Here is a 14,317-nt window from a genome sequence, read left to right as displayed (position 1 = left end):
TTTATGCTAACAAATCATTTTATACAAATTTTCTTTTGTTGTACTTTTTTTTTTGAAATTTCAAATCAAACAAAGGGACGAAAAGGAGAAACTATTTCCTCCACAGACCATCTAATTGAGATTTATTCCAACAAGAAAAAAGAAAGAAATGGGGATTAAGCCAGACGGGCCAAAGCTTCACCATAAAACCGACTAAGGAATACCGCCGAAGGATCGAGCATTGAGGATCACTTCCCCTACGCCTCTTCATCACGGGCGTGGCCCCCCAAAGGGAGATGAAAATCATTGCGACAAGTTTCAAAATACACCATCATTTTATTTGTCGGAGACACTTACTCACCATCTGAATCTACGATACAGAAATCCATCCAATCCAGCGTTGACCACCGTGGTCACCAAAGACGAGCAGAAGGGAGACCTCATGGGGAAGTCGGAGGTGGAATTTTTAAGGAAGGGGTGCCAGAACATGAGTTTAGAAAGTCCGTCAAACTACCAGTACTAGTGCTTTTTTGCAACCTTATCCCACGATTATGCACATTATAACATCGTAAACTCGTAACAGTTTTTTTTGGTAAAAAATGAACTCTTAACTGTTGTGGTAGTTATTTCATAAACTCTATTTTAGTGGTTGTAGATATACCGTATTAAGTACTTTCTCAGTAAACTTTTATAAGATCTTTTACTTTAGTCCTATAAAAGTAAGGACTCGTAAATTTCATTTTGGAAATAAATAATAGATATATTTCATATTAGTAATTATGCGACCCACTTTATCCTCACTACCTTCCGCTCTACAGCACACAACTCGCAGATGCGGAGCCCGGCTGCCATGGCGCCACCTCCGCTCCCCTCTTCTCCCCGTCCGCGAAACAATCGTCGCCACCGCTGTGGCTCCACGGCCCCAAAGCACCTGCCACCATGACCCCTCCACACCCTAGCGGCGGAATGGAAGGGCGCAGCTCAACCCGTCAGAGGATATTTGGGGCTCTGCAGCCTGACTCAGCCACCAAAAAAAACTTATTCTGACACATGTATATGCAAACAAATCATTTTATACAAATTTTCTTTTGTTGGGCTGATAGTTTTGAAATGTTAAATCGAAAAAGTGGACGAAAAGGAGAAATTATGTCATCCAACAGACCATCTAATTGAGATTTATTCCAACAAGAAAAAAAGAAAAAGAAAAGTGGGGTGAAACCGGACGGGCCAAAGCTTCGCCATGGAACTGACTAAGGAATACCACCGAAGGATCAACCGTTGAGGATCATCTTCCCTACCCCTCTTCGTCACCTGCGTGGCCCCAAGGGGAGGTGAAGAATCATTGCGACAAGTTCCAAAATACACCATCACTTTATTTGTCGGAGCCACTTACTCATCATTAGATCTAGGATCCAGAACTCCATCCAATTCAGCGCTGACCACCATGGTCACCAAAGGCGAGCAGAAGGGAGACCTGATGGGGAGGTCAGAGGTGGAATTCTTAAGGAGGGCGCCGAAACATGAGTTTAGAAAGTCCGTCAAATTACCGGTACTAGTGCTTTTCAGCAAGGCTGTCCCACGATTATACGCATTATAATATCATGAACTCTTAACTTTTTTTTTAAGAAATGAACGCTTATCCTTTTTTTAACACAAAATGAACTCTTATCTGTTGTGGTAATCATTTCATAAACTCTCTTTTAGTGGTTATAAATATACCGTGTTAAGTACTTGAGTTAAATACACTACAGGTGCCCTAACTTGCCCGACCCGGTCAGTTTAGTGCCTAAACTTGAAAAATACACAAAAGTGGTGCCATAACTTGTCTAGGCGTTCAAATATGGTGCATCTCGGCGTATGCCGCCGTATTAAGTGCCCGTGTGGCATGTCAGTGTGTCGCTAGGCCACATGTCAGTGGCCGCGAGCGCGTTGTGAGCTGTGTGTGTAGTTTTTTTTACAGAAATGCCCCTGGACTTTAGTTAATTATCGAAAAACATCGTTACTCATGCTAGACTCAAGCTTCTTTTTTTTTACGGAAACGCGTTTGTGCTTTAATTAATTCTCACAAAAATATAAGCACAAGCTGGCATGAAGGGAATTCAAACCACGGACATCTGGTTGCCTAACAAACAAGTGGACCATGAGGCCACACTTTGGTTTATATTTAACTGCTAGCTAGCAACTTATATGGACTATTCCGCGTATCGCTTTGCACATATTTTTCGAGTGAAGTTTCTGTTTAATTTTCATGATACATAAATTTTTCCATATGAAAAAATAAAATAATTATCAATACGCAATTATTGTTTATTTTATATCTTTACTCTATTTTCATTATTGTGTAGATTGAAGAGATAAACATTAATTTTTTCTAAAATTTATGTGGACAGAAAAAATTGAACGTATATTAAAAATTATTGTGTAAATATATGCATCTTCATTGAGGACCATAAGGAAGAACAATTATTGTGTATCTTCATTCTATTTCTAAAACACACAATTATTGAAAAATTGACAATATTACATTTTAAAAACTGTTCAACGTGTATTAAATATTATTGTGTGACAATAATAAATTCCAAAAATGTACTAACATGAGCGTGTTTGTAGAAATTTAAGAATAATATTACACAATATTTTTAATACGCATTCAACATTTTCAAAAAGCACGGTGAACATTTTCTAAAATAATATGAAAATGAAAAATGAACATGAACATTTTTTATGAGAATTAATTAAAATCCAGGGGCATTGCTATAAAAAAAACTACATGCATATCTCACAACGCGCGTAGGCAACCACTGACATGTGGCCCAGTGACAGACTGGAATGCCACGCGGGCACTCGATACGGCAGCATACGTCCAGAGGCACCGTATTTGAACGCCCAGTCAAGTTACGACACCACTTTGTGTATTTTTCAAGTTTAGACACCAAATTGACCGTGCCAGACAAGTTAGGGCACCTGTAGTGTATTTAACTCTAAGTACTTTCTCAATAAAGTTCCATAAGATCTTATACCGTGTTAAGTACTTTCTCAATAATGTTCCATAAGATCTCTTTTAGTGGTTATAGATGAACTCTTATCTCAGTCCTATAAAAATAAATAAGGGCTCATAAATTTCTGTTTGGAAGTAAATAATAATAGACATATTTCATATTGGTAATTGTGGGGCCCACTTATCCTCACTACATTCCGCTCTCCAGCACACACAGCACAAACGCGAGCTCGGCCGCCATGGCGCCACCTCCGCTCCCCCTCTTCTCCCCGTCCCCGAAGCAGCCGCCGCCGCCGCCGCCGTGGCTCCATGGCCCCAAAGCCCCCGCCACCGTGACCCCTCCACACCCTTCAGAGGCCCCTTCGAGTTCGAAGCCGCAGCGGCAAAGAGAAACCAGCTCCTCCGCCAACCCCCTCAGCGCCGGCGTGCCCGGCGGCCGCACCCGCCGCGCCGTGCTCGGCATCATCCGCCGGGTCCGCTCCCTGGAGCTCTCCGACCCGCCAGGCCCGAGGCCCAGGCCCAGCACCCGCGGCGCCGTCCCCTTGTTCGACCTCCCGGCCGAGGAAGGCAGCGGAGAGGAGGCGGGGGGAGGCAGGAAGGGGAGGCCGGTCCCGTGGTCCGCGGCGAGGGACGAGGGCCTCAAGGCCGCGCTGCGGCGGCAGAAGAAGGCGTGGGAGCCCACCCCCGCAGAGCGGCTGCTGGACCCCGCCGAGCTGGAGCGGCTGCGGCGGGCGGCGCGCGGGGTGGCGGACGGGTGGGTGCGGGCCAAGAAGGCCGGGGTGACGGACGAGGTGGTGGAGGACGTGCGCCGGGTGTGGTCCGGCGGCCAGGAGCTCGCCGCCGTCCGGGTCGTCGAGCCGCTCCGGCGGTGCATGGACAGAGCGAGGGAGATCCTTGAGGTGAGTAGGTGAGACCATGGTTTTCACTTTCAGTGAGATTTCGATGAAATTCACTGAAAGCTTTACCTTTCGGCCAAAATATTCTAGCAGTTTCAGTAGCACACAGCAGTCACTGAAAACCTTGGGTGACAGTCACTCCCGTGGTTGCGGCTCGGTTACCTTGAGTTTGATTGATGTGAGTGCTTCATTAGCTGCGATTTGATGCAGTTCTGCTTCATGACGGCACATATGTGGCGAATGTGAATTCTAGTGGCTCTGCATGATACATGCGGCAAATAGATGTGAAATTTCGATGTGCTCATAGCTGACACTGGTGGATGCATGTGGGTGTTGTAGTGAGCTAGCTAGACAGTCTATTATCTGCCAATTATGGCTGGAAATGTTGAACATTCTCTGGCTACTCCTGATGTTTGGTAAATCTGAGTTTTTAATGGCCTCTTCGGCTGAAAGAAATTTTTGTCGGACTTCAGTTCTAGCCCATAGAGGTTGTTTGATTTGTAGGATAAGATTTCCTCTTCTTCTGATGTGCTACTTTGCACTCAGTTCCAAAGGAAATGTTCCATTCAACCTATCGGATTTTTTTCCCTTTGGAAGACAATTAGGACAGAACACGTTATGGCATCCAATTTCTGTCATATTCATGTTTTTCAAATTCCTATGCTCTGTTCCGCAGAGGCTCTTATTGAGTTAAGAGTTATTTTGTGAGGGCAACCAGTTGTGTCCTACTGAAATTATGGTTTGAGATAATTTTAATGCAGAGTGAAATTTGTTTACTTATCAACTATTTTAGTTTTTTTATTACACAATTACCATGCCCGAGTCAAGTCTCAAATCTTGTTTGCTGGACTTCCTTTTTTATCAGATAAAATCAGGAGGTTTAGTTGTTTGGACAAAAGGAGACGTTCATTTTGTTTACAGAGGAAGTGATTATCTAGAAAACATAAAACATCGTCACAAGTCCGTAGCTGATATTCAGAGAGTTCCCCCTGAAAAATGTACTGTGCCTGAGCCCCAATGGAAACACGGAACCAACACCGAGCCTTCAACAAATTATAATGGTGATGTTCATGGTATTTTCCGAGAGATTGATCCAAGCCTTGGTGTTCATGCATATGAAGAACCTGTCAAAGGAACACTCTATGAGAGAGAAGTCAACAGACTGTTGGACAGCTTGGGCCCTCGGTTTGTAGATTGGTGGTGGAACACGCCATTGCCTGTGGATGCTGATCTCCTTCCAGAAGTTGTTCCAGGCTTCAAAACTCCATTTAGACAGTGCCCTCCTGGTGTGAGACTGACACTAGCAGATGAGGAGCTGACATACCTGCGCAAGCTTGCACGTCCTTTGCCAACACATTTTGCTCTAGGTGATTATGCTATTACCTTCCAGACTTTGCACTTGTAATATATGTTTATGGGTGATTCCAAATAACCATAATTTTACAGGATGATTAAGTATTAATTGCTTCCGGCACTCTTACTGTCTTATGCATACATCACCTTAATGTTCCACAAGAAATAATGTAGAATCACAAGAAAACTATCATAGGAGGCTTATAAATTTGTCCCAACTAATCTTTGCTAGGTAGAAATACAAGACTACAAGGTTTGGCAGCTGCTGTGCTAAAGCTTTGGGAAAAGAGCCTTATAGTGAAGATTGCAGTGAAAGTGGGCATCCAGAATACCAATAATGAGCAAATGGCATGGAATCTTAAGGCAAGTGCTCTTCCTCATGAAATCTGTTTATGATACTTGCCCTGTAAAAAGTTCATAATAGTTGGTGCATTTGAGTATCAAACATATATACTGTACAAAATACTGTGAAGGCTATAATACTAAATTAGACTAAACATAAGCAATTAAATGCTCATGCTTTCTTACTTCTTTGTCTCAGAGATAGTTGTTGTACCTTCGTCTATATGACACTGAATCTTCTCAGTGCAGCATCTTACTGGAGGAACTATCATATTGAGAAACAAAGATTTCATTATTCTATATAGAGGCAAGGATTTTCTTCCTGGTGGAGTTAAACGATCTGTTATTGAGCAAGAGGCTCGGGTAGATGCCCAGCAGGTGAAGGAAGAAGAAGCCCGATTAACAGTGATGGACTCACTTCAGATGTTCGCTGGTTTACCATCTGAGGAAAGTTCTGTAGGATCTTTCAGGGAATATCAGGATTTCCAGCTTAACCATGTGCAGGAAACAACTGAAAACAACATGGCCTTGATAGAACTAGAGGCCGAGAAGCATAGACTGGAGAAAGAGTTGAAAGACCAGCAACGGAGACTTTTCATTGTAAGCTCTGATCTTACATTTGTGTTCTTGTTTCAAATCTAACCTTTCTTATAGGTACCTAATGGAATAAAACTGATGTTGGCTGCAGCTTACAAAAAAAATTGAGAGATCCAACCAAGCGCTTGCGAAGCTTCATGGTTCTTGGAACCCTTCAGAGCAATCTGCAGATAAAGAACTCTTGACAGAGGAGGAAAGAATGATATTCCGAAAGATTGGCCTAAAAATGGATGAGCATGTGCTCCTTGGTATGGCTTTCTGCATTTACATATATTTTTTGTTCATATGTGCTCTTATGCATGTCCAAGTGACCAAGAAAGGCTACTTAATTACCCGTTACTGATCCCAAAAGCTATTTTGCTTTGTTTCCCTCGCAGGAAGACGTGGTATCTTTGACGGTGTAATTGAAGAGATTCATCAACACTGGAAACATAAAGAGATTGTGAAAGTAATTACTAAGCAGAATCAAGCTTACCAAATAACGTACACATCAATGCTGCTTGAGGTTGAGACAGGAGGAATGCTAATAGCAACACAAAAGCTCACAAATAGCCATGCCATAATACTTTACCGTGGAAAGAATTACCGCCGCCCAACAAAATCATCACCCAGTAATCTCCTGACAAAGAGAGAGGCATTACGAAGATCAGTTGAGGTTCAACGAACAGGGGTAGGAGCCCTCCTAAAATCATTCTTTATTTCCACCCTCCAGATATCCGTTTTGCCAAGTGCTTCTTTATATCTCACTTCTTTTCATTTTATCTGCAGTCAATGAAACACTACGTTTGGGAGAGACAAAAATCTATTGAGGATTTGCAATGGAGACTGGTTAGTTGACGACGGCATTTCTTAAATATGAAGCATCAAGGGCATCAATACAATGAAATTAAATTCCATTCACTTCTGCAGCCTGGAATTTATGTGGTGTGTTTGTTTTTGTTGTGTTGCAGGCAAATGTGATAAGGAAAATCAGGGAACTATCCGTATGATTCATGGAGATTGTTGGTAGTATGCAAATGATCCATTATTTTTGACAGTCTTTCTATCTAGCTTATCATTTTTTTTTTTGTCTCAGTGCGTTTGATGAATTTGTACAGCCTGTAATAAATACAGTTGTATGGTTTTCAGCTAATGTATATATAATAGATACAGGAGCTACAGCCTGTAACAAATACTGTTGTATGTATATATACATGATACAGGAGCTACGGCCTGTAACAAATACATTTGTACAGTATGTTATATATACTAGATACAGGCGCTACAGCCTGTAATAAATACAATTCTATGTACATGTATACTAGATATATGCGAAAAGATGAATGATATATTTACCGCAAGGCAAGCTCTTGGAGACGGAGCGAGGGGTGACCGAGCTCAGAAAGGAAAGCCGATGGCTGGTAAGCGCGTTGGTGCCATGACTCAAAAGCGACACAGAACTACACATAATACTCACTGTTAATTACAGTAGAGTTGAAGGTGTGAAACTAAATCAATGGACGGATCTTGAAAAGATGTGTGGTGAGATTGCCCCTACAGATTCTGATGAAAAATTGGTGTGGCTCCTCTCTTCTTTAGAACGGTTTTATTTTAAGTCCTTTTATTCTGTCATTCAAAACTATGAGATTGTTCCTTACAAATTCCTTTGGAAGGTTAAAATTCCCCTGAGAATAAAAATTCCTTTGATCCCTGGTTGATTCCTAACCAGAGAGGCCTTGCTCAAGGGAGGGGGAGATAATGTGAGCCAAAATGTATTTTGTGTGGAATGTTGTCAATTGGGTGATTGGCGTCAATTGCCAATTTGGTAATGTGAATGGTTGTTTCAATGGGTTGAGAAAAGGCCGTCACAATCTTATGACGGTGGGATTCACTGCCGTGCTGTGGGGAATTCGGAAAGTATGAAACCAAGCGTGTTTCCAAAACCAATGGCAAGGCAATCCAAGTGTTGCCATGTTTCAAACTTACCACTCGATTGATTGTGGAGTTCTTTGCATCCGAGATGTAGGGCGCAAGGCTACCGGGACAAATCTCGGGTGATGTCTTTAATGCGAGAAGAAGGTGGTTGCCATGGGTTTTGATGGCTCTATTTTATAGAGTTCTCCGAGGGATTTCTTATGGTTATTCTCATGGTTTTGCCAGTTTCACTCTTAAATAATTAGTATTTATTTGTCGAAATAGGAGAAACATGGGATCCTTACTTCTGTTACTAACCTTACACTTTTGGAAGGATATAAGGCCTTAGTGGAGTATATGGAAAGGAGAGACACAACAGTTACGAAAGAAGAGATAAAAGAGACTAGTGTAGAGGAGAAAATATCTGGAGGGGAATTGTTTTGCTTAGATCCACCCTGGACTCCTCTGCAGGGAGATCCTCCATTCCACCATCGGTAACAACATCATTAGATAGCGATTGCAAGGCTAGGGTTTGTTAAATCTATTGATAATTTGACACAGAGATCATGATCCGGATATTCATAAAATTACCATGGTAAAATTATGGTAATATCATTATGATTCCCTTTTATCCGATCTCCGTGTTTCGTTAGAAGGATCCACTATCAAATGGGAGAAGGATCCACTATTGGAGAACCTCTTGGGAGAAGGATCCACTAAAATCCTCTTGGGAGAAGGTAATAACATCATTAGATTAGAGAACCTCTTGGGAGAAGGATCCACTATCAAATGGGGATGGGGGCCCAAGGAAACTTTCCAGGCCCTCCCTGACGCCCTCTAGCTCTTGCTCCACGATGATCATTGTACCAATAACCATGAAAGCTTCTACCATTTGTCTGTTCATACATATGATTAGTTGGTTGGCATGGACTCATACTAATGTATTTCCTGTTAGCAAGATCTCTAATGTATGCATCCAACTCCTCAATTGGTATTTTCTTACTAGGGTCAGGTTCAACATCACTAGGCTTGAGTTGAGTTGTACTATGAAGGACATCATTAGTTGTTCGAAGTGAAGGACCCGTTTTCGCGGATCCCGTGGTTTGAACTTGGAACAAATATGTCACTGTCTTGTTTCTTTTATGTATCTCGCCTTCCTTTAAAATTATATAGAGACAAAATTACTAAATATATTTCTACATTTACAGAACTACAGTATCACAAAACTAAGTGAAGGAAACACCATTCTGTAGGGAATTGTTGTTTTTTTAGAAAGGGTAAAAGAAGAGTATCAAAAGATCATGCTTCAATCATCGGAAGTAAACAACATGGAAAAACCACCTACGCATAGTGGAAAACATTAAGAACTAAAGATCATGTGTCAATCAAGGCATTAAAGTATCAAACAATGACATTTCGCAAGCAAGAGAAGTTGGGATTTGGAAATTTGGACAACCCGAGATGGGGGATACCTTTGCTGAGCCGCCGAGGTTTCTCCTTGTCTTTATGACTGAGGGAGTCCTGGACTAGGGGGTGTCCGGACAGCCGGACTATCATCGTCAGCCGGACTCCAAGACTATGAAGATACAAGATTGAAGACTTCGTCCCGTGTCCGGATGGGACTTTCCTTGGCGTGGAAGGCAAGCTTGGCGATACGGATATGTAGATCTCCTACCATTGTAACCGACTCTGTGTAACCCTAGCCCTCTCCGGTGTCTATATAAACCGGAGGGTTTTAGTCCATAGGACACAACAACAATCATACCATAGGCTAGCTTCTAGGGTTTAGCCTCCTTGATCTCGTGATAGATCCACTCTTGTACTACCCATATCATCAATATCAATCAAGAAGGAGTAGGGTTTTTACCTCCATCGAGAGGGCCCGAACCTGGGTAAAAACATCGTGTCCCTTGTCTCCTGTTACCATCCGCCTAGACGCACAGTTCGGGACCCCCTACCCGAGATCCGCCGGTTTTGACACCGACATTGGTTCTTTCATTGAGAGTTCCTCTGTGTCTTCACCGATAGGCTTGATGGCTTCTTCAATCAACAACAACGCCTTCCAGGGTGAGATTTTTCTCCCCGGACAGATCTTCATATTCAGCGGCTTCGCACTGCGGGCCAATTCACTTGGCCATCTGGAGCAGATCGAAAGCTACGCCCCTGGCCATCAGGTCAGATTTGGAAGCCTAAACTTCACGGCGGATATCCGCGGAGACTTGATCTTCGATGGATCCGAGCCGCAGCCGAGCGTGCCGCACTGTCACGATGGGCATGATCTAACTCTGCCGCCGGACAGTACCTTGGAGGCCGCACACGAATCCGCTCCGACTATAGTCCGGAGCCGATCGCGCAGATCGAGGACGGGTGGCTGGACACCGCCTCGGGAGCTGCAACTTCCATGGCGATGGAGCCAAACACCGACCTCGTCCATTATAAAGCTCGTGACTCCGAGGTGCCGGACTCCCTGCCGGACTCCGAACCTCCTGCGCCCCTGCCAATCGAATCCGATTGGGCGCCGATCATGGAGTTCACCGCTGCGGACATCTTTCAGCACTCACCCTTCGGCGACATCCTAAATTCACTAAAGCATCTCTCGCTATCCGGAGAGCCCTGGCCGGACTACGGCCAGGATGGTTGGGATGCGGACGACGAAGAAATTCAAGGCCCACCCACCACCCACTTCGTAGCAACTGTCGACGATCTAACAGACATGCTAGACTACGACTCCGAAGACATCGACGGTATGGACGACGATGCCGGAGACGATCAAGAACCAGCGCCTACAGGGCACTGGAAGACCACCTCGTCATACGACATATACATGGTGGACACCCCAAAAGATGGGGATGGCGAAGAAGCAGCGGAGGCAGATTCCCTAAAGAAACAGCCCAAGCGCCGACGTCAGCGGCGCCGCTCTAAATCCCGCCACAGCAAGAATGGAGATTCCGGCACAGGAGATAATAACACCTCAGAAAGTGCCGAAGACAATCCCCTCCAGCAAGATTCAGCGCAGGAGGATGCAGAAGCCAGCCCTCACGAGAGAGCGACAGACGAAGAGGTTGAGGATGATAATTACATACCTCCCTCCGGAGACGAGGCAAGCCTCGACGACGACGAATTCGTCGTGCCTGAGGATCCCGTCGAACAAGAGCGTTTCAAACGTAGGCTAATGGCCACAACAAGTAGCCTAAAGAAAAAGCAGCAGCAGCTTCAAGCTGATCAAGACCTGCTGGCCGACAGATGGACCGAGGTCCTCGCGGCCTAAGAGTATGAACTCGAATGCCCCTCCAAGAGCTACCCAAAACGCAAGTTGCTCCCCCGATTAGAGGAGGAAGCATACATACCTTCATCACCAGTGCACAATACGGCCGACCGACCACCCCGTGGTCGCGACAGAGAGGCATCCAGGCCCTCCATCAAGACCATCCCCTGGCATCGCTCTAAAAGTACGAAGCCACGGGGGAACGCGCCGGACTTGCGGGATATATTGGAAGACAAGGCAAGACAATCCAGATCTATCTATGGATCACGTGGGCACCCCACGACCCACGACGAATATCGTCGCGCCGGATATAACAACTCCGGCCGGGCCGAACACAGCAGACAACGCTCCCTTGAGCTACGTCGTGATATTGCTCAATACAGAGGCGCCGCACACCCACTATGCTTCACAGACGAAGTAATGGATCATCAAATCCCTGAAGGGTTTAAACCCGTCAACATCGAATCCTACGATGGCACAACAGACCCCGCGGTTTGGATCGAGGATTATCTCCTTCATATCCATATGGCCCGCGGCGACGATCTCCATGCTATCAAATATCTCCCGCTCAAGCTTAAAGGACCAGCTCGGCATTGGCTTAACAGCCTGCCCGCAGAGTCAATTGGGTGTTGGGAGGACCTGGAAGCCGCATTCCTCGACAACTTCCAGGGCACATATGTGCGACCACCAGACGCCGATGACCTAAGCCACATAATCCAGCAGCCAGACGAATCGGCCAGACAATTCTGGACACGGTTCTTAACAAAGAAAAATCAAATTGTTGACTGTCCGGATGCAGAGGCCCTCGCAGCCTTCAAACATAACATCCGCGACGAGTGGCTCGCCCGAAACCTAGGATAGGAAAAGCCGAAATCCATGGCAGCCCTCACATCATTAATGACCCGCTTCTGCGCGGGAGAGGATAGCTGGCTAGCTCGCAGCAACAACCTCAGTAAAAATGCTGGCAGTCCGGATACTAAGGACCACAATGGCAGGTCGCGTCGAAACAAAAACAAACGCCGCGTTAACGGCGACAACAATGAGGATACGGCAGTCAACGCCGGATTCCGAGGCTCTAAACACGGTCAGCGGAAGAAGCCATTCAAAAGAACCACTCCGGGTCCGTCCAATTTGGACCGAATACTCGACCGCTCTTGCCAGATACATGGCACCCCCGAAAAGCCAGCTAACCACACCAACAGAGATTGTTGGGTATTCAAGCAGGCAGGCAAGTTAATTGCCGAAAACAATGACAAGGGGCTGCATAGTGATGACGAGGAAGAGACCCGGCCGCCGAACAGTAGAGGACAGAAGGGCTTCCCCCCACAAGTGCGGACGGTAAACATGATATACGCAACCCATATACCCAAGAGGGAACGGAAGCGTGCACTGAGGGATGTATATGCGATGGAGCCAGTCGCCCCGAAGTTCAATCCATGGTCCTCTTGCCCGATCACTTTCGATCGAAGAGACCATCCGACCAGCATCCGCCATGGCGGATTCACCGCATTGGTTTTAGACCCAATCATCGATGGATTTCACCTCACGAGAGTCCTGATGGACGGCGGCAGTAGCCTGAACCTGCTTTATCAGGATACAGTGCGCAAGATGGGCATAGACCCCTCAAGAATTAAACCTACAAAGACGACCTTCAAAGGCGTCATACCAGGTGTTGAGGCCAATTGTACAGGCTCAGTCACGCTGGAAGTGGTCTTCGGATCCCCGGATAATTTCCGGAGTGAGGAGTTAATCTTCGACATAGTCCACCATGGGTTGAGGAAGGAATGATGACCTCATACATTCTACCAAACACACTTTTAATGACTTGAGTACTAGATAATAAATCCACCATGGCTCCGCCCCGGATCATAGCTAACTAGAAGTGGTGATGGTGAAAAAATTACTCAAAAACTTAGTTGGATGGTGGCCGAAGGGCAACGAAGCTGCCTTGTGGGGTCCACATGTGGGCCCATGTGTCCTAAGTACGAGGCCGTGTATGGAGGCCATGTGGCTCCCGTTAGCTTCTTCGATGCCTTTTTTTAAGAACCGGCTGGAGCGTCCCCTTTTCATTAGGAAGCGGGAAATATTTACAAAGTGGCATGTTTTAAAAGGGGACATGCCAAAACCCCATGATCCCAAGGATCTCAATCAAAGCCGCACGCTAACTACTCATGAATTTGAGTCACTCTTGGCCGGAAGGCCAAATCATGGCGCGAAATCTCCTCAAAGGCGAGATGGTCCACCTCGATGTAAGTCAGTCTCGTGCCTTCGAAGATGTGTCATTTCCTCTCATTCCATGCATTTCAAATTACATAAATGAGGATGCAATTGCGTCGCCTTCTCAGAGGGTTGTTTGTGTCCTTGAGGCTTCCATCCCACTGGGCGTCAATTGTGGGGTTGGCAGTCGTCAGAGTGAAAGCCGACGACTCTCCCGCCCAGGACATCACAAGGCTATGGATGACGGAACTGAATGGCCAGTACTTAAGAAGATGGTCAATGGTCTCAAGGGCACTGAGGTAAAGCTGACAGACAGGGTCATGCGGCCAGCCGTGCATGGCCAACCGATCAACCATGAGGATCTTGTTGTGGAGGACAAGCTAGGAGAACAACTTACGATTTGGCTCTCCATGCGCCTTCTATATTTTATCGCCCGAGAACCTTGGATAAGACCCGAATAATTGAGTTTGATTGCCTCCTTTCGCAAGTCTATCTAATAGAAAGTTAGGACCATCATTTTTTTTGTAGTTTTTTAGAGCTTGGGAAACATGCAACTCTTATCCTTTTAGCAATTTGTTATTAGCCTAACCCAAAAAGTTAGAAGATATTGGGAAAAATGGTAAGAAACACTCCTAAAAACTCCAAAAGTCCTTGATCCATTTAGGACATTTTAGGATGTCCAAACGGAACTTCAAATTCATACTTAGCTTGCTCGGAGGTACCAGACGAAATTCAAGGTGCCGAATATGAGCAGTAAGCTTCCACAACATCTCAGAT

General features: G+C 45.2%; 1 protein-coding gene across 1 annotated transcript; it reads left to right on the top strand.

Moving 5' to 3' along the window:
- The first annotated feature begins 3,189 nt into the window (after positions 1–3,189).
- On the top strand, positions 3,190–7,387 carry LOC119337984 (chloroplastic group IIA intron splicing facilitator CRS1, chloroplastic-like). The gene is made up of 8 exons (XM_037610275.1): positions 3,190–3,876; positions 4,739–5,240; positions 5,459–5,589; positions 5,818–6,168; positions 6,257–6,413; positions 6,543–6,835; positions 6,934–6,993; positions 7,116–7,387. Exons 1-8 carry the CDS (start codon positions 3,217–3,219, stop codon positions 7,152–7,154), a joined length of 2,193 nt encoding a protein of 730 aa, XP_037466172.1. The 5' UTR covers positions 3,190–3,216; the 3' UTR covers positions 7,155–7,387.
- The last annotated feature ends 6,930 nt before the right edge of the window (positions 7,388–14,317 follow it).

This window comes from Triticum dicoccoides, chromosome 7B, assembly GCF_002162155.2.
Source record: "Triticum dicoccoides isolate Atlit2015 ecotype Zavitan chromosome 7B, WEW_v2.0, whole genome shotgun sequence".
Classification (NCBI taxonomy): domain Eukaryota; kingdom Viridiplantae; phylum Streptophyta; class Magnoliopsida; order Poales; family Poaceae; genus Triticum; species Triticum dicoccoides.
The sequence above is the reverse complement of the archived record's forward strand: the minus strand, read 5'-3'. Positions and strand labels throughout refer to the sequence as shown.